Here is a 25,942-nt window from a genome sequence, read left to right as displayed (position 1 = left end):
TTCTATTCTACACTGCCCCTAAACAAGTTTATTTACGCTTGTGTTCTTTTTCCAAATCTGTGTGGAAAGGGCTACAAATGCTGATCCCTGCTATAAAAAGCCAATTCAGTGGCAAGAATAGCCTGAGAAACTGGCAGTCTTTGTGTTTGCTACCTTCAGAGTGATGATGTACATTGTTCATAAGAAAGAAACCTAATTCATTACTTCTTACTGCCACTGACTTCTCAGTTCAAAGGTTAAGAAAATTTTGTGTTTTTTTAAAAAACACTTTCAACAAAGAGACCTCTTTAAAATAAACAGCCACCCATGTTTCCATGCAAGTAAAACGATATGCTCTGTACCTGGATGTTGTAAACACTCCATAGACTATTGGATTTTTAGGGTCTTTTGAGTTCATTAGGAACACATCCTCTGTAGCAATAACAAGAAAAGAAAATTAGGTTAAATTGATACAGATAATACCTGAAGACATTTCCATATTCCAGCCATTTCTGCCACTTACGTAGTTCATCGAAGTGTGTGTCAATGCCATTGGGTCCTGGTACAGAACAAATCAGACGGGCTTTGAGGAAAGTTGTCCATTTGTTAACAAGGCTCCTGTGTCCACCAAAGTCATTCTAGTAACAAAAGTATTTTGCATTAATATTTAGCAACAGTCTTTGTTTAAAGTATAAACAGAGTACAGAGAAAATACAATAAATAAGATGACATTTTGAGAAAACAAGAGAGGAAAAAATGTACATACAAAAGCAACGTTATGTTGCAAAGACAGAATCTGAATTATTTTTATTTTACATTGTATTGTGTCATATTTTTTACTAGTCTACAATTTAAAAATCAAAATCCTCAAATATCTTTATATACCTTTATTACATACATAACATTGATAAAAAAGAAATGGGCAGAATATCTTACTCCAAAGCTCCCAGTCTGCCATGTCCTGGAAAAGCTGAGGGTGTTTATTATGCTCTACTGGGTAGCAACGAAGTAGAAATGAAACTTGGAATGGAACAAAGTAAACAAAAATGCCAGAACAGTGGGATCACTTGTACAGCTGCAAAGTGTAGAAACAAAGGGTCCCAAGGACCTCATACTTATGGGGTAATTGGTTTTAAAGTAGGAATTCAAGGAGGTAAATTGAAGTTGTGCTTATGGATTAAGAGAAAAATTTACTGCAAACACCACAGTTTCCAAAGCTACAACATTTTTAAATATAATTTCATAAGCGGAAATGTTTTTGAAAGTCTGTCAGAAAACCATCTGGACATTTATCAGTGTGGACAAATGATTCATCTTGCAGTCACTAAGAGTCTCTGGAATGGCTGCCCATTTCTACAGCTAGCTTTAAACAATTATTATGTGGTATCTTCCTTTGCCTCTGTTTTAAAGGTTTTCACTAATGTGGGAATGGAAATGTATTAACATTTAATAACCAACTTCTTCAAATGTTTTTGGCCTACCTGGAAGTATTGCATTCCTGTAAAAGAATATTTTGCAGACACTTTCTAGGCCTCAGAAGAGATCTATAACATTTTAAACCAAATATCATAGTTTGTGAAGTTTCCCGCACAAAAAATAATGGAACAGTATTCATTTCTGCATGTCATTCCCACATTATTTTTCTCTTGGGATGACCCCTGCTTTAGTAGAATGCCCATGTTAATACTGAGTAGTTCACAGGTGAGAAAACACAGGTTCTAAAATTGCTTGCAAGTGCATTCAGTATCACAGCAAGAAGTCATGCTCTTACCTTGCAGATCTGCCCTATTCTGGCATGAGTGGCTTTTCCAGTGTGCTCTCCATCAATTGCATTTTCACGGAAGAAGAAGTAGATTTTGTCATCCTCTGGATTGTCGCTCTCTGGTATCAGGTGAGCACTGACAAATCGGGGATCTGAGAAGACAATGCCATTGTGCACATTACTACAACACAAACTGGAATGAACTGTCATTTTTCTTCCCAAGACCCAATCATTCCATCCCATGGTAAATATTTCTATATGAGGCACATCATCACCTGTTAATATGTGACAGGTATTTACATTCCTCTTATCTTTAACACAGAGAGGTGTTTGCTACAGGTTTTTAATGAACAAATCTCAACTTTATTATTGGAGAAATTAACTTTTTATTTCTTTACAAATGTTTGTAGAACATTACAGCATGGTTTCATAATTCCATGTATTTATTACTGACATTTTTCCTATTCTTTGGATGTCTGGACTTCGGTTAATCTTTCTGTATAAGTCACAATTAAAATGAAAGAATTACGGAGACAAATGTAGTTTTCATTTTGTCAATTAAAAAAAATACTTTACACCTAGAGAATTTTTAGTGCATTATTGTTAAAAAAAGTTAAGTTGATAAACACATTTTGATTGATACTACTTCCACATGATACCCCAAATTCCCAAATTTTTTTCATCTTTTCAGAAGAGAAATGTATTTTAGAATTTCTATTCAAGGTGTCAAAATACTTTGTCTTGCCATTTTTGCAAAGTTTTATTTTTATATACATAAACTTTATTTCTTAATGATTAGAGTGACAACTTTATTTGGTGGTAAAAAAGATACATCAACAAATGAAAATACATAAATGTGGACATACCAATAGGTTACATGAAAAATACCATAAAGAAGTTTAGGGAGAGAGAATTTTATAGAATTCACATCAATAAATTCATACCAGTGGTGCATCTGGCTCATTGCTGCATTTTACAGAGATACTTCAGCTGGTATCTTTCACTATATTTGGAAAAAGAAGGCATATCCAACAGATTTACCAATCTGTTTTATAACCATTCTACATCCTGCTGGGATAATTAACTGTGAACTATATTTAACTACTCAGAGTCCTGCTCCTATGTGAAATTGCAAGCTATTTTAGTGTCTGTATTAACATCCTTTCAGTGTATGTTTATTGCTATATAGTCATATAATGAACTTTGCTATGTTTTGCCAGTTTGCTCCAGCTGACCTGTGCAACCCAATGCCTTGTTGAGGATGGCAGTGTTTTTAAGCAACATACTTTGATAGGTTATGCACATAGAATTTTAGATGTTTCTATTATGAGTACATACAGCATAATTTTTTGTGCATGTGTGTGCATTATCATGTACTCTGTGTATAAATATATGTATATATTCTCATGTATTTGTGTGTGTAGGTGCATACACGTCTATATAAATACTGAAGGATGACCCTACCAGCTTAGATGACCCTCCAAGATTGTCCAGAAGTTTAAGACAAGAAAGAATATGGTGATTACAAATAATGTTCTCCAAGAATAGTCCCTTCCTTCAATTGTTTTCAATGATTCCCTGAGCTTTGTTGCTTTCTGTGTCCTTAGCTCAATAGAATTCTCATCCAGATATCTGTCTAGTTTCTTCTTGAACCCGTGCAAATTTCCAGAATTCAGCATATCCTTTTGGAATTTGTTCCTCACTTAAAAAATATAATGAACTAAAATTGACTTTTGATTTTGTGTTTTGAACATTGATCTTAATATCTTCATTTGGTTCTTCTCAATCCCTATACTGGAAAAATGCTCAGTGATCAAGATGTGGATGAACTATGCTCTTAAAAATTCTCTTTTGTGAATTCTCTGATGTTGTGGTTTTTTGTTTTTTTTCCCCCTACTAATTCCTAACAGTTGATATGGATTTTACAGCTCCAAGACAGTAATCTGAAGTTGCCATGGAATTTAAGTGTCGTAACCCCAGACCCTCACTCTTCATTGGTGGTGCTCTGTCCATAGCCATTCTTTTACATGTGAAGATAGGCATGTTTTCCTCATGTTTTTCCCCATGGTTTATCACTCCATCATTCATCAAGAATAATTTAATTTTAATTTGATTGCTTAGTTACCCAGTTGCATAAGATCCTTTTGTGCTCATTCACAGTCTTCCTTTGTCTCACTATGCTGAATAACTTAGGTTCATGTGAAAAAAAACTAACCTCTCATCCAACCTCTTTTTCAGGTTATTTATGAATGTGTTGAACAACATGGGCCACACAACAGATCTCTGTGAAATTGTGTCTACCACCTATTGTCTGTTAAAATAAGCATTTTTAGACATCTGAGAACATGAAAAATCTGAGATCTTAAGCTCTCCACCCCAAACTCCAGTAATGTAAGCTATTAAATGTCCTTCCTTTCTTTCTAGGGTGCATTTAATAGTCTTCAAGTTACACTGACATCAGATCCAAGATAAATAATATCTTGACTATTTTTTATATGATATACTAGGGCTTTGCATGCAACTTGAATCTCAAGAAACAAGGGTTACAGCTTGAAAATTTCTGCACTGCAATCTGGGGAAGGATCCATAAGAGGAAGAGGATACCCATTAGAAGACACTGTTCTTGGCTACTGGATCTGGATAACCTCTTTTCTGAGTATGTTGTTTTTACCTCCTTAAGGTCTTAATGAAAAAGGGTAAAAAATAATATTCAACCAAAACCTAAACACATTCCCAAATGGTGGAATGATTTGTTTCTAGCGCAATGGGTTTTGTAAATCACAAGATATCAAGTTCTAAAATAAATCACTATATTATCAGGCATCAAAAATCTAACTTTACATTGGCCTATGAAGATACTGTGGGGAGTCCCATTTGAGTCAAAAATATTGCTGGTATAGCACTGGTTATATAAACTTGACCTCAGTTAGCATATTATTATTCTTTTCTTTCCCTCTCATAATTTTACAAGTGAACCAGAGATAGTAAGACAGTTCAGTATTAAAGCAGGACTGACACAACAATGATAGAAAAATAGTTGAATAAATTGAAAATATGTATTTCAAATGATTCTGTCAGAGTGATAGCAGAGAAGAGGGTTGTGAGGCAGGCAGAAAAAATTAATGTTGCTGCTAGAGCATGTGTGAGTATGATTCCCATACACTTCTTCATGGTGCTCATCTGAGATGGATTCAGATTTTCAATGAGTGATTAATAATCCTAACTGACTACATCCCTGCAAATTAAGTAGGCACACAACCCCATATCAGAAACATGTCCATTGTCCATCATGGACCAGCTTTTCTTGAACAACACTGATGTTTCTTACTGAGCACACCTCCGATTGTTTTTTCCATCTAGTTTAATCGATATGTTTTAGTCAATAAGAGTGGTTCTTCATGTTATAGGGTCCTTGCTCTTGTTACATGGTGGTGCTTGCATGTCTATGCAGTGAACCAAATAAATGAAGAGCAGGCTACATGTGTTCTGTTGCACATAGAAATAGATTAATTTCTGCTCAGAATTAATGTAATGGTTACAGAAAAAAACATCATGATACCATTGTGTGGGAAGAGGGAGAAAAAAGTGGTTGGTAATTTCATGGGTTATAAAGCTAAGAACCAGTGATCTATAGTGTGTTCTTTATTGTTTCACAAGCACAGGGGATGTTTGACTTGCCTGAGGCTTGATGCACACTTGCATTCAACCCCAGGGCTTCAGACCATGCTCTCTACTGGCTGCTGAGGGTCCTGATGAATCAATCAGCCAGATGGCCAGCAGTCACGCAACACAGCCCTCTCCATGGACTGCACAGCACTTTTTTATTGCTCTTCTTTGAGGATTGGAAGGGAGATATCCACAGATGAGGGAATTAGGGACTTCTCCTTGACTCCCCTAATTGCTCACCCATGCAGCAGAAGAGAGAATGTCATCCATGAATGTGTATGCTCAAGTATTGAAACTGCCCTGCCTTACCCTGCAAAATTAAACAGGTTTGGTATCAAGGGGTCCCCATGGGAAGTTTAAAATAATTCAGTCAGGGTTGACCTATTTCATACATTCAACACAGCCACAAAAGAAATGCTGAAATGAACTTCAAGCAAGTTTTACTGAATGGGAAGTAGGATTTTGATTCAAACCCACCAGTAACAATTGTAAAAGTCAGTGCACTGCAGCTATTGGGGGTAGATGGAGTTATTTCAAATTTCTGAATATGAATTATGGAATATTCTGCTACCCAAAAACTGGCGCCAATCCATGTAGCCCTCAAAAATGCTGTTACAACAGTTCAACACTTTCTTGTTTGAAAGCAGTCTCCCATTGGCTAAAAGTCCAGAAAGCTTGTTTTGGGAAAATGGATTCAAGAAATAATTTGACAGCGAATATTTTGCAATGATTCATTGCTTTTAAAAAACACAGGCAGACAATGTGGAAGACTGCTTTAAGAAACAGCATACATCAAACAAACATTTCTGAAACGTGTTTAAGCATGATCAAAAGAGAAACAAAGCCACAGCATAAACGCGATCAAAATAAAATTACAGCTAAAAACACTTCTCTGATCTTGCAGCCAAAGTGAACAAGCTAAAAATAAAAACTTAGGTTTTTATTTAAAACAATCAGCCTTTAAGAAGCAAATTATTAAAGTCCACACCTTTTTCAGTCTCCTTTTCCCAGTTGTCTTGGCTGTGGGTGCTACTTCTCAGATCCCACATGACACCTTTGTACACCACTTTGTGTGCCCCCCTGCAATTACCAGCTCTGCAGACATTTCACTGGCAGCAGCCCATTAAACTGTCCTTCCTGAGAAATCTGGCTCTTTATGAAAATGACACCTTGGTCCAGCTGCCTCTATGATTTATTTGCCATTGTTTGCTTATTTAAGTAATGGAAACATGTTTTGCCTGTCTCAGCATTTCAGGTTGAGGAAAAGCAAAGGTAAATCGATCTGCACTGATTCTTTAACAAATGTTACTCTTTAGCAACAACAACTGCACAAATACACACACACACCCTAGAGCAAGAAACAATAAGTCAGAAATTGGCTTTCTAAGTGAATTGTATTAGCATTTTAATGAAGATCTATAAACTTGAAGGCACAGAAATTACCTTTAGTTGTCAAGATTGAGTAAGCTGATGGAACAGAAGCTGGGGTCATCTCTTCATCGCTTGACAGAAGCCAAAGGGCAGTTCTCTTAGGAAATGTTTTGTAAAGAGTTTGAACTGGATGCCCCTATTATTGTATATTTATGGTCAAAATGACTAATTTATCAGTTCACAGCAAGAAAATTCTAGGAAACTAGGGAAATTTTATGCTCAGTAAAACTGCAATTGCTGTAATTTAATGAAAAGTACTGGAGGGTGACTGGGACCCTGAGGAAAGGAAGACTGAAGAAGATGAAATTAAAAATTTAACAACAACAAAAATAGACAGCTACTCAAGACTTCATAACCACGTACAGCACCCGTCCGCTGAGACCCAGCACAGAGAGCTAAACACCGTCCTCACAAAATCTGGACCAACTCTCACCATGAGCCCTACTACCCACAGATAGGAGACTTGCAGCTCCAGTCACAAATGTGCAGAGCAGAGCTTCTGCCTCAGCAGGGTCACCAGAGGACAAAGCTGTTAATATGTGGTGATGAGAGAGCTAAGATGGTTTGTGGTTTTACACACTCAAATGTAGTTTACAAAACACCAAAGCTTTTAGCGGTGTTCTCTCAAAGTCCCTTCATTTAAATTCCTCAACTTTCACATTCTTCCTGCTGCTGTTGACTCAGGCAAATGCAGCAGAGCTGTCATGGATTCACTACTTCTAGTGAAGCTCCTCAATAACATGGATGGCATCAGACCACATCCACAAAGCAGGAATGCTGTTTGCACAAGGGATAACTTTGTGGCTATTATGGAGCTAATATGAGGGTTTTGTGGTAACTTATTGTCAGATGCTAACATAGAAAGGACAGACCACAGAGTACAGATGTCATTTAAATATGATGTTTACAAAGTCAGGAGGATGTGTGGCATGCAAGCCATGCATGATCAAGCTGTCAGCAGCTATTACAAGGTAAGAAGCCCTATGGTCCCTCACTGATTTTGCAATGGAAATTCCCATCAGAAAGAGTTTTAAAGACTGATGACACTTATCAAGCGGTTTATCTTTGAGTCAAGATGATCTTAGAGTAGTGCATTAGTTGCGTCAGCTAGTTTCTCCTTCTTAGAAGCAATATCCTGTTTTTTATCAATTTTTCAAAGATTAGTAAATGCAACTTTAGTGAGACACTATAAAACACACTAATAAGTGTAATGTTTAACTAAGAGTTCTTTTAATTTCAATAGTGATTTTTATTTTTTTTAAATTTTATTCCAAATTCTTCATAATTAAAAAAAAAAAGAAACAACCTCAAACCAACAAACCTTTCTTCTGTAGAATCCAACTGCTATGCTTCAGTGGTGACTTGTGTGACATAAAGAGATTACAGACTTTCAAGGATGAAAGGTATTAAAAGTAGCAACAACATATCACTCTTCTGTCATTTCAATACATGAGTGCAGCAGCAATGTAACATGCAAAGAGATGTGCACTAAAAAAAACACACCATGTTTTTACACATGCAAATTCTTCTACATCTCAATGGTACACTTACATACACAGCAACAGGAGTCTAGCCCTTGTGGCTTTTACAGTGACTTGACCATAAGTGTTATCCATGCATCATTCTCATTGTGAGACACAACAAAACTGAATTTAAATGATAGGGTTTTTTAAGGAATTATTGATCTGTATTTGAGACAAAACCAAAAAAGGGCAAGTGTGTTGTAACATCCTAAAGCATTCAAGCTCCATGCTGGGTGCAGCAAGCAGGAGTGAAACCTTGGCCAGGCCAGGCTGGGGACTTGGGTGCCCTCCCAGGGGCTGGCAGTGCTGCAGGGCCAAATGACAGTAAGAGCCTTAGTTTGGGGTGCTCAGCACCTCTAGAGTAGAGTAAATGAGTCCCTGAATACCTGCCAAGAAAATGCCACCACCCCAAGATCCCTCATCTCCTCTGCCTTAGAGGCATAATTCAGCATGAACGTATCTTGGGAATAACATTTTAGCTCTCACAGGAAAGAGAATGGAGAAAATGATCTCTGATGCAATTATCAGTTTCTGAAGTCTTTGTTCTAAAGAGACAACAATAGTTTTGATTCCCTGTTAAAGACTAATTATATGGTGAAGAAAAGTGTATATAAAAGTTCAGTAAAATTATAGCTTAATGCTCAACATAAATTAGATTTCTCACAAAACAATGTTTATGATCTATCCACCCTATTTAATTTAAAAGAGGTGATTATTATCTCCTTACAGAACAACAAGCAAAATTAACACCTCTTTTCCATTACTGACTGTGTTTTAAGGTTGTTGTGTATCTATCAACACTATTAATTTTAAACTTATTTACTCGTCCCTCAGAGAGAGTAATTGGGAAACTGAGAAAACTAGTGTCCATCACAGAAAAGAAAGTGAGGCTTGCAGCACATTGTCTGCATGGTATTCAGGAATACTATAATCTCAATTTTCTGTATTCTTAAAGGTAATGAGTTCCAGCTAAGAGCTGTTTCTTCCTTTCTCAGTCATTTATCTGAAATTTTTGACATTGATGTTTGGAAATAAAAACACTAGAAAGCCTGTGCTTTAACTGTGTAACCTACATCTTTAGAGCTCTGGATGAGTGACAAGAACTAAATACCAGAGTCTTTATGCTAAGGAGTGATGTATTAGGGGAGGAAGTGGAGCGTGGAGACACTGAAGACAAAAGATGCTTCTGATTTGGGGTGTTACAGACTTTTGGCATATAGAGCCATGCTACAGGCCTGACTTTCGTAAGCTCTGAAGATTCGCAGGTGGAGCACAAATCCCTGGAGATGCTGAAGCAGTTGATGGAAATTGATCCTAGAAGTCAGAAACCAAACTCTGTTTCCCTCCATTAATGTGATTTTCTCAGGCCTTTTAGAATACCGAGAGATGTGTGTTTATGTCTTGGTGGAATACTCTTCCACTTTGTCACCTGGAAATCAAGTGTACAAGAAGGTGTTCTGAAGGCTGAGGGAACATGCTGCAGCCAAGCCCCTGATGCAGCACTTTGCAGGAATCAGATACCTGGCTGAGAGCTGGAGATTAACATGGCAAATGGCAAACATATTCCAGTGTAGGAAAAACGGGACAGCCCTCAGCAGCATGACTGGCAAAAGCTGAACAGCACTGGCTTGACAAGCATATCTTCAGCCTCTGTCTCCTGAAAGCTAAATTCCCAGTATTTCTCTGTCAGCTCCATACCGTGCACAGCCCTGTCTCCAGAACCATTTGCTCACAGAAATATTACTTTCTTCTGCCTAAAAATTGAGAAAAAATGTCCTCTGTCTCAAAAATAATCTATTTTGAAAACAGGAAGAAAAACTCCAAATTTTGTACTGCCAGGTTCAATTTGAAGTGCGTGGAAGGGGTTGTGTAAAAAAAACAACCCTCCTCCCTGATGTCACATCAAAAACTGGGCAGGACCCTACCATAGTCTCAGCTCTCAGTGAGGGATGTTCATTCATTTGGAAATGATCAGCAGCCCACACCAGTTCCCAAGGAGTCATGCAGAAGAGAACTCTCTTGCAGCAATTTCCTAACCTTTCCTATCTCCTGTAATTTAATTTCTTTGTTAAATCCTTTAGATTTGACTAAAGAACTGAGGTAATTTTGTCAAACTACAAGACGCATTTTGTTGGTATGATGAACTTTTACAGCTAGTGTAAAGCAACTTGACACAAAATCCATTAAAGTAGGATTAATGAGGGATGGCAGCAAAGACTGAGGCAAGGGTTGGATGCATGACTGGTTTTAGCTCATGTGTCAATGAAGCACAGCAACACAAAATGCAATAAGGCATCTGTAAGAGGAAGCAAAACCCCTTAGCACAATCTGAGGTATTCAGTGTGATAGCATCAGTTATGACAACCTCTTTCAGTAGTCACGTGAGCACTATGTGTTTCCAACTTAATCTAGCTTCAGTCAACATAAGGTATTAACAGGGTTTTACACAACTGAAATAATGTACTCATTTATTGTTGATGTGAAACTTCATTCTGTTCATTGAAAAAGAAAAAAAAAAGTATCTGATAGCACAGATGAGATGAAAATTGTGAAGTTGCTACAGATAAAAAAGTTTTGCAACAGTACCTGGACTGTCAGAAAGCTTTTCTTCTCAAACATTGTTCCATTGGTTTATACTTTAATTCTGTACAAGCAAACCTTTTTTTTTTATTTTTACTATTTTAATTTTTATTACTACTATTTTTATTATTATTCACTGACAGCACTTCAAAAATACTTGAGTAATTTCTGTGACTTTTAAGAATGAAAATTTCATTGGTCAGACTCAAATTTCTTGTGTTTCTTAAAAGCAGTGAGGGAGGATTGCAGCACGCTAGCTTGTGTTACATAAATCACATGAAGAGGAATTGGCAGAAAGTTTAAAATGTAATAAAAGAAAGAAATTCAGTAAAAATATAGGCACTGTAATAAATGGGAAACTGGATTTTTTTTTTAAAAATAATGCTTTCTACCAACAGGTCTGGCACAAAATATTAAAGCTGACAATATGTCAGACTTGGAACAGAACTGAATATTGATAATGACAACCCATTTACACAATCTTGTGAAAAAGCTGATGACTCACAAGTCCATGTAAAATACCAAATAGAAAGGTTTTGTACCTTCCTCTCCCATGCAGCTTTTTTCTGCCCTTACTGGAAGTTGCTTTAGAGAAATGGGAGAACAGGACACAGAGACTGAAGGAGTGGGTAACAGAAGAGGGCTGTGCCCCATGACTACCCAAATTTTACAGTGTAACAAATCTTATTATAGAGCTCAGGAAATATGAATAATCTCACTGACATAAGCAGAACACTTCTGACTTACAAGGATATTGAATTATGCTCAAACAGCAGTAAAAAAATCAATAAACACCAATCCTCAGATATGTGGCAATATTCACAGATAGATTTTCACTGAATGCCTGTAACTATTTTATAAAACCTGTGCAGTGAATGGAAAAAATATGTAATTCAGTCTTCAAAGTAACTTTTGTCCTGCTTTTTCTGAATGATCATTTGTAAAAAAGCTGTCTCTTAAAGGTTATATTGTTTCTTCTTAAACCAAATTCTCTAACAAAATCTTCCTACAAATCTTGCTGTACTTATCTGAACAGAAATCTTTAAAGCCTACCAAAAGGAAATTAAATTTATATATATAAAGGTATGTTAAAAATACTCTTTTCCATAATCCAGGAACCTAGCAAAAACACCAGCCAGCTTATCATTTTAAAAGGTAAATCAGACAGGGAACTATTTTGTCTTCATTTACACAGAGTGTGTTTGTGGCAGCTCTAAGTGCTCTGGAACACCAAATTCTGCCGGATGTTGTACAATAAATGGTAGTCTCAAAGATTTACAGTTTAACCCTTCCCTTTGAAACAGGTACCACATACTACAAGGCAGCTCTGCCTTACTAACAGAAACATTCAACCTACAGACAGCAGTGATACAGTGATCTCAGAACAGCAGAAAAAAGGCTAAAAAAGGCTTATCAGCCTCAATTTTGGTGGGTCACTCTCAACAGTTTTTTGGACAACACCGTTACATTTGAGACTGATATTGAGATTCTTATCACATTTCAATAACAATGTATGTTATCTGTACACCATCACATCATCTATGACATTCACTGCTTCTGACCATCAACTATTAGCTGGTGGTCACCTTCATACTTCCACTTCTTAGATGTCACTTTACCATACTTTTGTTTTTGTTTTGTTTTTTTTTACCATATGGTATGTAAAAGCACTTTTAATGTTTAAAAAATCAAATTTAAGACCCACCTTTTAAAATGGATGGATTTATACAAGCCCATTGAACCCAATGCAATAGCACAGGATGGGATATTTCTAACACCACTTTGATAAGTAAGGGCTGGATATTGAAGCATGAAATAAGTAGCATTGGGCATTCTAAAGATAAAGAAGAAAAAGAAGCACCATTTTGGCAATGCAATGGGAAAAATGGGAAGTTCAGGATCTATTTCACTGTCAACATTTAAAGGCATCAAATGAGGAACCATTTGCCAAACATTTTGTGTGTCTGTGATCTGTCCATCCCATCTTGTAACAGAAATTGTGTGAATTCTTCATTATTTTCTGTTATTTAGTCCAACATGCTGCTTTTACAGGTGAAAAATAAGTATCCATTTGTCTCTCCTATTTGTCCTTTTCTCTTCCACTTCCTCCTTCCTTACACCAGTCATGAATGAGGCCCTGTGGCCTAAATGATGCTGTTGGTGACATCAGTTTAACTCTTTTGTTTTGCAGTGCTGCCTGACAGAGCCTGGAGAGGAGCATGATGAAGTGGCTCAAGTGGGACTGGAACAGCTTCTGTCCTGGAATCATGGGTTTGAAAAACTAAATGGAGAAAAAAATCTAAATGCTTGTGTATCCACTAAACCCCTATAAATAATGAAATGTAATCTGAAGGGAAATTGCATGTCATATTAAATACTGAGTTTTCTAATTAGGTGTTTCCTCTGCTCTTCTTCAAAGGCTACAAAAATATTAAGGCGTCCACAATTACAGCACAAAAAGGTCTTCAAGATGTAACATTTGATATATCACAGTATTTCAGAAATAATGAAACTTCTGCAAGGAATTAACAAATGTGAATTTAACCACAACAGATGCTCTATCTACATTTCTTGATCTCGCACAGTCTTTGTGTCATCACAAAGCCCCGTGTTAGGCTCAGTCCTGCTCTAGTAAAGTCCACAGCCACAACTCTGCTAAATACAGGAGTTGAAACAATACCCTTGGTAATGGAGTTTAATATTAGCTTTGCCATTCTTTGCTAGTGTACATTTTGAATTGTGTTCTTGAACTACCTCAATGTGCTATCAATGTTTTAAATACGTTGACGTTTCCACTTTGTTGTAAAAATGGGTTTTTAATACTACACAGTATTTAGCAATCTAGCACCAGTTTGATATCAGCCATGACATTATTTAATTTTCAGAATCACAGAGGTTAAAGCTCACTGAACTATAAACAGTTGGAAACATGGAGTGTAATCCCAAGGCACAGCTCTGCACAAGCTGTAATTTAAATCATATTGCATGCTAAGCTGAAAAGGCAGTGCAGGTCCCAGAGGGCATGAATAAATCTGCAGTCACTGATTTGCCACACACATTTGTGTGGGGATTCTGTAACTGTGCAAATGTGATGTCTTCCTTTAGAGCAGAGGACCTGTCATCTACTGAGATTTGTAATTAAATAACCCAAAGAACAAAAGCAATTACTCAGCCCTCCAAATATTCAGGCTGAAATATGCGCGATTCCATGAACAAAGAGAAGGGGAAGTTCCGGAGACAGAGAGAAAGGGAGGCTTTGAGTCTGCAATAATTCATCTGTGTCTAGTGCTAGTGGAGGCTTTAATGTATAGAACAGGTATTCACATACCTGGCTTACTTTGAACTAATAACTCCGTCATCACAGACTCCACTGTGAAGTGGATGTTTCTCCAGCTAAGGAGCCAATTATGCTTCCAGCTGGCTCCGTGCCACCTCAGGTGCCGGCTTTGAGCAATCAGTTGTGTTAATTGCAAGCAACACTAAATGCCTTTTGGGACAAGCAATTCACGGTTCAGGAATGTTAGTGTGAAGGGGGTAGGTTCAGCCCCATTACCGAGAACAAATCACAGTTTGCACAGGTCGCAGGCTAAGAGTTGGAATTTTATGGAACGGGGGAAAGAGGTGGGAACAGACTGAGGGGCTGTATCCTTACATCATTAACTCTGCTGGGCATCTCAGTTAATTGATGGGGTGGGGGCTATGTGGTGAGCTGCGTGGAGCCCTTCATATTTTCAGCTTGGCAGCTCTGTCCTCCCATTCCATTGGGTCTGCCAGGCATTCTGATCCAGGACAACAGGGCTAAAACATTGGTCCAAGAGAAGATACCTCAACTTCCCATGAACATGCACACCTTCAAAATAGTTGGTATTTTCTTTCTTTCTATTTGTCATAGTGGGAAAACAATAGTTTTAAATATGGATAGGTATTGTTTGATATAAAGAAAACAGTATCACATTACAAGGGTGATAGTAACACTGAATGACAAAAAATGGATGATGAAGGGAAAACACATATTAAAAAATACTTATTGAAGGAATGAAGAGTAATAATGAAATGAGATGAGCACAATAATGAGTAGATATCAGATCTTGGCTCCATAGGGGTCATTGTCATGTATTATCAGCTACAGATGTGGCATGTATTTTTTTATTATCTATCTTTTGACTCACTCCCTCAATAACAAGCTTTAGTCAGTTATTTATCCATAAACATGGATTTCTAATATATTTGTCTATGAGCCCACACACCAGCACTATTTAGAAGAAGAACCCTGCCCAAATGCTGGAGGTGATGAATGGGAAGCTTGGATTGAATCATGAGAGATAAAGGGAGTTAGTGTGTGGTGGGAGTGGGAGGAACTGGTACAAACCTCAGTCTGCAGGTGCTTAGAAACAGCGTGCAGGCTCAGGAAGTCTCTCTAATACCCTTTAGAGGCTCAGTCCCTGGTGTCCCACACGGATGCACAAAGAAAACTTCTTAAAACAAAGCCATCTTATTTCTCCCTTTAACACAGACTAAAACATTGCCAAACACTTTTGCGTCTGAAGCTGTGAATTTCATTAAATTCAATGCAACTCGCTCAGCACTCTCTATTTTTGTGTGGCTGAAACCTTTAATTCTCTCCCCACCACCCCGCGGCCAGCGTGCTCCAGTCACATCACACTTAACCTTTGCCTTGGCTTCTCAAAAAAGAATTTGTTTCACTCTATTCAAGGCTTCAACAGTTTGGCAAACTGCACTCGAGCACCGCACTGGGCCTTTATATTGAACACACTAATCTGATTGTTTTTCCACTCTACAAACTTTGGGTCAACAATCAAGCTGCTGCCAGAAACTAATTAATTTGCAAACAGGCCACATTTTCACAGGGGGAGAGCTTTTGAAACCTATGTCAGCAGAGCTGGTCACACCATGGTGACATGTATTGTCATGGCATCCACTTTTCTGGGTAATTCTCCTCACTAATTTTTCACCACACACATGAACTCAAATTACCCAGTCAACAGTAAATCTCTATTGAATGCCCACCAAACTCTGAAGGTGGTGGCCTGAGAAGAGGAAATTGGTATTGACAGGGTCAGCACTCATTAAATTGATGACTAGAGCAGAAGGAAAAAAACCCAACACAGCACAAGAATGCAAAAAGAAAATTCGGATGTATGTCATATCCCAATAAAGGGGCTGTAACAGACCCACTCCTCCTTTGTTTAAATCAATTAGTATTCTGCTGTGGGACTCCTACAAACAGATTTCAGCTTAACTTTTCTGAAAAACTGGTTAGTGACTTTTGTGAACAAGAAAGGAGGCACAATCTGGTAGTTAAAAGTCACTGGTTTTCAAGCATCAGAGCTGTGATGAGCTCTCACAGAGATCATGGGAAAGCTACTTGAATTTGCAAGGTCTGTAAGACAGAGGCTTTGTCTTTGGAATCCTGCCACTTAATCCGAACTTTCCTTTTGCTTAAGCTGATTTGGATCTCTGCAAAAATGATAATTACAAAGAAACTGGTGTTGTGCAATTTAAAGTGGGTTCTATACCAAAAGCAAAACAAAATGCAAACTTAGAACCTGAACACAACACCTTTTCTGAACAAAAGACTCTTTTTCTTACCGAGATTTATCTACACGGAAAAGGGAGTCTTCCTATGAACTGTTGCATGTGGCTAACAGATAGATAGATAGATAAATAGATAAATATACAGATAGAAATGATCTTTTTGGTCATACATTAGCTCAAAGTAGTACACAAAGCTTTCTTGTAGAGGTTACTGCCACTGCTTGGATAATATACTATGTTTGTCATCTTAAGTGAACAGACCATCACTTTACAAAGCCATCCACTGCCAACTCTATAAGTTATCCATTGAATCAAATCCAGAGAAAAAAATAATCCATTTTAGGATAAAAAACAAACCAAACCAAATTAAAACAAAAAACCCAACAAAACAAACCAAAAAACAAAACAAACAAAAAATACCCCAAAAACAAACAAAAAAAAACCCACCAAAAAACCCAAACAAAAACCCCCAAACAAACAAACAAACCACAATGCTTTTTAGAGGAGATAGAATATTACTGGGACTATTGATAATTGGAAAATTGCAGGTGTTTTTTATCAGTGTGGGAGGGGCACAGAGCTCTACTCCTCCAACTGAATGTACTCCTGGAGTGTGCTCATAAGGATGGATTTTTACACATCTCCTGCTGCTGAAAGAAGCAGATGAAACTTGGATTTATTTTTCTAAAGGATGAGTATAGGAAGCAACTCACCTGCATCATCAAATTTGAACATGAACACCTAAATGAGATCACCAGTTTTGCCAATACAGAGGTACATTGATTTATCCACCTCCAGCATCTACCCAGAGCTTGCTCTGGCTCTTTCATCCAACTGCCTTCAGAGAAGGTGATGGGAATGGCTGCACTCTCAGATCCCACCCCAACATGAGACCCATAGGATTCACTGTATTGTTAACCTGATAAATGGTCATGTGTTGACCTTTCAATTCACAGTTGAAATAAAAACCTTAACATTTAGCAATTTTATCACCAATACATCAGCAATAGACCAATTGAATGCACAAGAGTGAGTGCAGATCTCAAACTGGCTGTCACTGGCAAGTCTCTTTTTAGAAAGACTATGCTGCAGTGATCTGGTTGGGACTGGGGTCACATTCCACACAGTTTGTTTTGAGAAGTATGAACTTCTTTCCTAAAATTGTACTTTATGCAACAGAGAAACTTCTCTGGTCTCCAGTGGAAGCAGTGAACAAACAACTCTAAGCTCTACCGTTATTTTCTATCTTATATGCACTATAAAATGAGTCACAGAATGAATGAATTGCAGCAAAGCTTGGCTTCTAATCTACACTCCCAGCTATTACATTTTTTGGTGTGGATAGTAAGGCTGACCAAGTGAAAACCCATAAATGAGTGCATGGTTAACCATGTAATATACACATACCCTAAGTCAGGTTCCTGGACTAACTTGTATCCTAACTGGTGCCTACTGTGGCTATAGCATAGACCAATATGTTTACTGATGCAAGTCTTCCTTCTCCAGTCATACTCTCTACAGTGTCAGGAAGCCTTCAAAAATTGCAGTCAGACCAGGAGAATGTTCTCTGCTGCTTCATCTTTCCTACCTGCTTTTCCACTCCAACCTCGAAACTTGTCTTTTTGCTACTTTTACCATCCCTTCAACCTCAATTAAACAAAGTATCACCCACAGCACTGATATTTAATGAAGAAAATTGCTTAATCCTAGAGGGTATGGGAGGGATGGAGAATGAGAAGATCTGTTTCCTAGAATGATTTCAAATAATCTCATTTAGTCCACTTGATGGGAAGATTTTATTATTTCTAGTTGTCTCCACCTACTATCTTCATGAGCTTTCTCACATCCCGAGAAACTGTTCAGCACATTCTCTAATTGCTACTTGGTCTTTCATTTCTGAACCAAATGCTTCTCTTACTCTGTATAAAGACACAGGGAACAGTTATCAGACAGGTTCACTGAATCAACTGGTTCAAATACATGAGTATCTTCTGGTCAAGTATTCAGCAGGGCCCTTGGCTTCTTGACCTGCAACCATTTCAGATCAGTGACAGGATAAATGTCAAGTAATAACAATAAGAAAGAGCCATTTATTTTCTGATTTCAGAAATTTTATATTTCTTCCAAGTAAAAAGCAATAAAAAAAAAAAGAATGGGCTGTAACAAAAAATGTATATAGAAAAAGCTTGTTAGATTGCAATGAGAAAAACAACTTAAAATTCATACTCAATCTCTCAAATATGGATCTACAGACTTAAGGGAAAAAAAAACCCTTGTAAATTGAATTTGTGTGCCATTCTGTTCACAGTATTATGCCACCGTCACCATAGTTTCTGAGCACTTCCTAGCACTGTTAGGTGACATTAGCATTTGTCACACATGGAATTTATCACTGTGTAATTATTTATTACTATTCTTAGCAATGAAGATAGTGGGAATGGCGGGGGGGGTGGGAGGACTTATTGAGTGAGAAATGAGACTTGCATATATGGACATGTTTTGTTCCGCAAGGTTCGGAGTTGCTCATGCTTCTGCAAGCCGTGGTGGGAAAGCGTGGAACTCAGTCCACACTACAGCCTGCATGATAGCACATATCAGCTGCTCAAATATGGAAATGTGTATTTTAAATGCAAGAGATCCCTTCACAGGAAAATTGACACCAAAAGAACAACAAAAAAATGACATGCACAAAAAAAAAATATCCCTCTTAATGTTTTCACTCATAAGGTTGTTTAAATATGTCCTTTTAAATTCATGGCAATGCAGACCTGGAAGAGACTCCTTAGTCTGCTCACTGTAGTCTTTTGAGATGTCAGGCAGGTGTGCTGTATAACACATGAAATGTTACCTGAGCTCCTCTTAAAACCAGCTAGGCTGCCTCACTGACTACTTCTATTGGACAGCTTTTTCATTCCCATGATAGTTTAAGACTTCTAATTTGAAGACTGAATAAATTCATAGACAGTTCATACTTTTTTTATTTTTAAATGTTCTTTGTTTAAACAGCTCTTCTCTTGATGGTGATTCATTGTATTTGTAGCATCCATCACCTCCTTCTTCCAATAAGATCTTAGATGTATTTTATGAAACACTCCCAGGTACCAGGATGTTTGGGTTCTATGGCCCCTTCCCACAGCTGATACCTGTATTTTACAGCATGCTGTGTATCTGGATTGAGAATGTGTAGGAAGTGAGATGGACAATGGGAAACTAGGGAGGCATTTAGGGACAAGGGAGTGGCACAGCAGAGGGGTCCATCAGTAGCTATGTACAGGTAGGAAAAGGGTTTGGTGTGGTTGACCGAAGACTAATTATAGGTTCAAGGATCAAGAATATGTACACACCCAAGTCTCAGCAAAAGTAATTGAATTCTAACATTTTGATGCATTTAATGCATTTTATCAGAGAGGTAAAAATCCTGTAAACTATCTGCAAACTTTTATTTCTGTTGCTATACATTAGTTTACTGTGCAATATATATGTTCAAAATCACGTGTGTGTAATGCCAATGCTGGGACATTCAATAAAATATTGTAATTGGAAACAACACAAAGTGATGTCTCGAGTTCTGTTCAAATGCCAGGAGAGTATCAATTCTGTGTTTCCTGCCTTGGATCCTGTTAAATTTAAGAGGGCATTTTCTTTTTTATTGAACAGTCTCTCAGTTTCTATAATTTTCAGCTGTTTATGTAACCGTAAAGTAAAGATTACCAAGGACAATAACCTCAAGGGACTAAGCACAGTTACTACTCCACTTTAAAAATTAAGCCATGGAAAGTATGCTAAAATAATATCATAGAGTGGTTTAAACCCATAAAAAGCAATGAAATTCCACGCCAAGGCTGGAAATCCAGACTGACAATCTCCCTTAACTCCAGGTCTAGTAAAGAGGGTGAGGGAGGCCAGTATTTCTGGGGTGCAAACCAGATTCATAATACTATTCTAATGCAGCTTTTGTGATTTCATTTCCTTTCAGATTTTGCTCAGCCCTATCCTGCTTTGCTTTTAAAATAAATGTTTATGGTTATTCATTTTACAAAATGTTAACAATTTAAGGCCAGATCTCCAGTGCTCAAGTCAGAGAAGATGAGAGCAGCTTTAAGCTCTCTCCTTCCACTTTAATCTTCAGTTTGAAAACTGCCTTGGGTGCATTGCCTTTGCATTGCTCAGCATTTGCTCTGGTAGACTGCACTGCCAATTCTGCCTTCTTGCCTCCAGCTATGCCCTCAGCCCCTGCAGGAAGGTGGGGATGGTGTACAGCAAATGCTGCCTGCTGTGCAGCAGGGAACTTCCTGGCACCAGAAGCTGCTCCCACCTGCTCAGGTCTCTACTCATCTATTTTTTTATTTTTTTTTTTAACTTCTGCAGCAGTTCATGGAAGCAAGACATGATCCATGCTTCTTCAAAATAACTTTATGCCTCTGAACTATGAGAGGCAACGACACATTTAAAGGGAATCATGTACTTACTCATGTACTTACAAGATTTTGTAAGATACATATGTAACATCAAGGCTGCTGCTCCTTGTAGTAAAGCTGTACCAAAGATTTTTTTCAACTTCAGAATTTTTTTTTTCTGAGAATTCAAAACAATTCTAGACCCTCACTGGGACTAAGATTGCCAAAGCTTCTTTTGTTCAGAGAAAACTCCATGCAAGTACCAGAGGAGCCAGTAATGTCCAACATGCGCATGAACATGGCTTATTACAAAGCATGTGATTCAGTCTGGGGCACTGAACTGCAGCTTTTCATCTCCCAAATGACTTCCCTGAGCACCAGCTTATTTTACTGTGTTTTTGCAAATGCTTCCTTGTCACATCTGGCAACTCTGTATCAATAATTAAATATACACTGCTACAGTGACTGATGTATAGTTCCCTAGCTTCTAGATGAATGCCCTGACTACACGGCTATAGAATCAGTCTCCCTTGTTTTATTTGGCTTGGTGACTGTTTAATTATTTATACAAAATGAAAGCTTTAGAAGCCTGTGAGTGTTTAATATCTCTAAGAGACTTAAGAAGTCTTTAAGAGCTGCTGGTCAGCACCTTCCCTTGGGCTGGGCAGGGTTTTCTTCCCCAAAACATACAATTTCCGTAAGAAGGTTGAGAATCTCCAGAATGTGATTGTGTGATCTCCGTAGTAACTCTGTGTTCCTACTTAAATCCCAAAAACTTAATCGCTCTGTGTAATGTTGTTCTACAGTTCAGGGCAAGATAATTTCTGGGAAAAGTTTGCAAACTCCTCACGTCCAACTGTCTTCTCCTCTCCATTTTTGGTACCAAACAGCTGTGTTTTCTGCACGCTGTCAGCTCTGACCTTAGCCTTAGTAAGGAAAAAGAAGTTTAGCTCCTGCTCCGACTGAAGTAAACATTAGTAAGGTCTTAGAACTGGCTGCCTCACCACCTAACTATTAAACTCAACAGGGATGAGAATTTGTCTCTAAGCTTGATAAGAACTGTTGTTCTACAGCTTTCAGTCTACACCCCTTAGAATACTGTTTTTTTCATCTGAGGCTAAATTCACCGTTAAAAGCAATTAGGAAAGCAAACCTACCACTACATAAAAATCCATGTCTTTAACAAAAAAACTTATTAAAGTCTGCAAACATCAGGTTCAAAAATAGTTTGTATAGATGTTTAAGAAAGCAGTGAACACCTCATTCTTCATTCAATGTGAGCTTGTTTCATTAGGAGTATATCCACTTTAAAGATGCGCAAACACAGAGCTTCTTTTATAATATTATTTTAAAAAGAAAAATGACGAATTAAAAACAATAATCAACACACTGGCATGCCTGCAGACTTTCAAACCCAAACTATTATCATTTTTTGAATTTCCATGTTAGATTCTGAAATTAGGAGAGCTACGTGGAAAGGCTGCCAGGATCTTATCACTGGAAAATCACCAATAAAGCCTCAGAGCCTCTAATAGGAATGTTGCAGTGCAGATTTTAGGCCAATCTTTCCATAATAGGAAGGTAAATGTATTAAGTTGCAGCAGAGAGAGAGATTTCAAAAATGTACTAAGGGATCATTCTGTATTAAATTATGGACAGTTATGAGAATAATTTCTAAAGGTTCCAATTCAATTCTTATCTTGTTTTAAATGAAGTTTGAAACTTCCCATACAGGAATATAGTGAAAGAACTTAGAAGTAGAATTGGAAATAACCTTCACCTGTGATACAAAGAATGCTGCTTTTCTATTTTTATGCTCATTTTGTAAAATAGTTAAATTCAAGAAAGCTTGAAGTTCATTGGCTCCCCACCTTGCAACAAAGCAGTTGCTGTTTCTGCGCCCTGTCAGATGTAATCTTAGTGCTAATTTGGGAAAAGCAGTTCTCACATTTAATGCTGAAAGACTGATAACCGAATCCACAGCGGAATGACACATTTTCAGCAGTGAAGTACAGGGCCTGTGGACAATGGCTGCGTTTTCCTACTGCATAAATCCTCCTGACTCAGCTGTCATTGTGCAAATCTACTGCATTAAAGCCAATTTTGCTTGCATGATTGGGCTTTAAAATGTCATCATGACTATCGTAACAGAAGTTGATGTTGGTCATCTTTAACACATTATTACTCTACCAGGTATCAAGATAGATGGGTATGTATATAATCCTTCTACTTTACTGTTTCCTGAAGTCCAAAAATATTGTTTACTGTCATAGTAAAATAACCGAGGGAATACGATTTTTGTGCTACTAGGTAAACACAGATTGTAGAACTGAAATGTTGTAGACCTGAATCTGTTCACCAAACATATAATAGTCCACATGAATTGCAGCAAAACTAAATTTAACAGGATATACATCAGATTCATAAACTTGTCATATTAAAATACAGCTCCACACTTATAATATACACAATTAAATGATACGTGCATCCAGTGTATGCTACAGAGTTAATCCCACTTGCAATAGCATTTTGTGGTTTTAATGATGAGTCAGAGACTAATGTTATGGATTGTATATACAGCTAATGTGATACCCAGTTTAATACTAGAAGGTCTTGACTAGCTAATGACAAACTGTGTTTTAAAACATACTCTGCTCTTACACATTAAAATTTGTGTTAACAGTTTGCACTAAATAGCAAACCCACATAAGAAAGCCTGAACCTCAGCAGAGACATAAATAATATGGCTGGGAGCAAAAACTGTCTAAGAATAAAATAATTTGTGAATTCAAAAACAGGAGTGTAGGTGCAAGCAGTATATACAGCAAAAGCAGAGCTAGTTAACTCTTAAGAAAATTTAAATTTAAATTAACTCAGCAAATACAGTTAGTATTATTTAATTCAAATGTCAGCTTTTTCAGACAATGAATTCTCATTTCCAAAATGTTCATATCCTCATATAGCTAAAGCCAAGTGTAATTCAGTTTCAGCTATTGGAAATTTGAATTTCACTAGAACTTGGATAGAGTACTCAGATGCATTCTAAAGTATTTTGCTACATGAAGCCAAAATCAGATTGTCTCTGAAACTATCTTTCCCTCCTCAGACATGCAAATAAACCACAGGCTTGATTACTAATATCCATACAATAATGTAAGCTATTGTGCCTTGCTAAACTATTGGATATTTTGAAACCAAATAACTTGGAATCCCCAGGACCCTTTTCTCTTTTTCCAAACTCTTGACAACTTTGGCTTGCTCATGAAGTTCTGCTGGTTGACTTTCTGCTGGCTGTGGCCAGTGTCCCCTTCAACCCAACAAAAATTAAACCTTGTACAAGGCACATCCTGTCCAAGGCTCTGGAGCTACTTTGTGTTCATGTGTGGCTGATGCCTCAAGCCTTAAGCTTCTGTCCAACTTGCATGACTGTGCTGCTCATAGTGTCTGTGTGTGTTTTAAATTTAATCACACTCCACAAGTCTCAGTGTAATTAAACCAAAAATGCTTCTTTATAAATCACTTTTGATTAGTTTAACTGGTTTAAGACAGAATTCTGCTCCAAATAAAAGAGGAGTGTATATGTCACAGATGTTGCTGGAATGGAGCTGTGTGCTAGTCTTTAATGGCTGGATGAGTGTAACCAGAGAAATGTACATTTTACATACCATTTAGCCACCGGGAGTCGTGCTGCTCTGTTCTGATGGGATGGTGATGCCCCAGAGTTCGGAAAATGGCGAAGTCCCTGCCCATAAAGTCTGCTGCTGTGCCAGAGTACAGTTCTCCATCTGTGGGAGGACATAATTATAAGCAACATTCCTCAATTTTCCAGTCATGGTAAGTCAGAGAAAGCTGTCATATGTTCATATTTCACTAATAGGGATAATGAGGAAATTACAAAACAACAAGCCATATGCAATGTATTGTCATTAAAAATAGAGATTAGACCAAATTTCTCACTGCAGAGCTTAATTGTAACCTCTTGCAAATGAGCTGTATCTGCTGACTGCTGGTGCACTTTGCCAAAATATGTTTGAATTCTTAGGCTGGAACAGTGGCAGCCAGTGCACCTACGCTGGCAGGCAGGAGTAAGCAGCCTCAGAAAACCTACCTAAATGTGAAATTGCCCTGTTTAGAACAGGAGTTTGGTCTGGAGACCTCCAGAGGTTCCTTCTAACCTCCGAGGTTTATGTGACTCTGGGAACTGAAGAGTCCAGTTCAGTCACTTTTGGGTCAGAAATTCCTTAGGTCCCTTCAATTTTTCCTATATAAATGATGTGGTTTTTACTTTGGTTGGTTTGAGAAATTTTTTGGTTTTGTTTTGGGTTCTTGTTTTGGGATTTGTTGTTGGCAGATGTTTTGTTGTTGTTGTTGTTGCAGTTTTGTTTTTGGTTTGTTTTTGACACTTTTTTTTCCGAGTGGATCCTCAGAAAACAGGATATTTTACAGGAAAAACAGAACATGCCTTTCTCCTTTGGCCACCTTTGTAACTGTGGTACTGGCAAAGGGCAACAGCTAAGGGAGAGAATAAACGAGATCATCCCCTGCTACTTTGACCCCCATGCATTTCACAGGGAACAACTGAACTAAAAATTGACCATAAAAAAATGATACTTCAGCCCCTAAATGGCACATACACAGCCCAGCTCGTCCCTCCTCAGCCAGCTAGAAGAGCCACAGAGGAGACAGAGATGGGGGGAGAGAGAGACTATCTAAATTCTAAGGAGCAGGTCAAGTTAAATACCTGCCAGCTGGTAGAGAGTGTAATAATAATAAGGACATTGTGATGAGACCCACAGAAAAGAACCAGAGATCAAAGTACAACACATATCTTTCTGACATTAATTTAGAGCTTGTCCATGAAATCGCTCTGAATCAAAAATGCTAAAAATGCGTTTTTAGGACTATGTTCTACCTCAGTGTGTGAAATGAGATAACCTACCCTATACTGTTAAAATGGAATTAAAAAGCATTATTCCTTCCAACTCCTATTTTCAAGCTACCCATATTACACGGGTCCCTTGTGAAAAAGACAAGTTTGAGGATAAAAT

The 25,942-nt window shown here is 37.7% G+C and overlaps 1 protein-coding gene across 1 annotated transcript in view; it reads right to left on the bottom strand.

The window, feature by feature from the left end:
• Positions 1 to 25,942, bottom strand: part of LOC131592129 (semaphorin-3A) — a 160,706-nt gene that overhangs the window by 32,325 nt on the left and 102,439 nt on the right. Inside the window, exons 6-9 of the mRNA XM_058863413.1 lie at positions 24,560 to 24,679; positions 1,751 to 1,893; positions 503 to 617; positions 342 to 411 (exon numbers count right to left, since the gene is read on the bottom strand). Of these exons, the coding sequence (XP_058719396.1) occupies positions 342 to 411; positions 503 to 617; positions 1,751 to 1,893; positions 24,560 to 24,679 (448 nt within the window). The remainder of the gene's footprint in view (positions 1 to 341; positions 412 to 502; positions 618 to 1,750; positions 1,894 to 24,559; positions 24,680 to 25,942) is intronic.

This window comes from Poecile atricapillus, chromosome W (genome assembly GCF_030490865.1).
Source record: "Poecile atricapillus isolate bPoeAtr1 chromosome W, bPoeAtr1.hap1, whole genome shotgun sequence".
NCBI lineage: Eukaryota > Metazoa > Chordata > Aves > Passeriformes > Paridae > Poecile > Poecile atricapillus.
The sequence above is the reverse complement of the archived record's forward strand: the minus strand, read 5'-3'. Positions and strand labels throughout refer to the sequence as shown.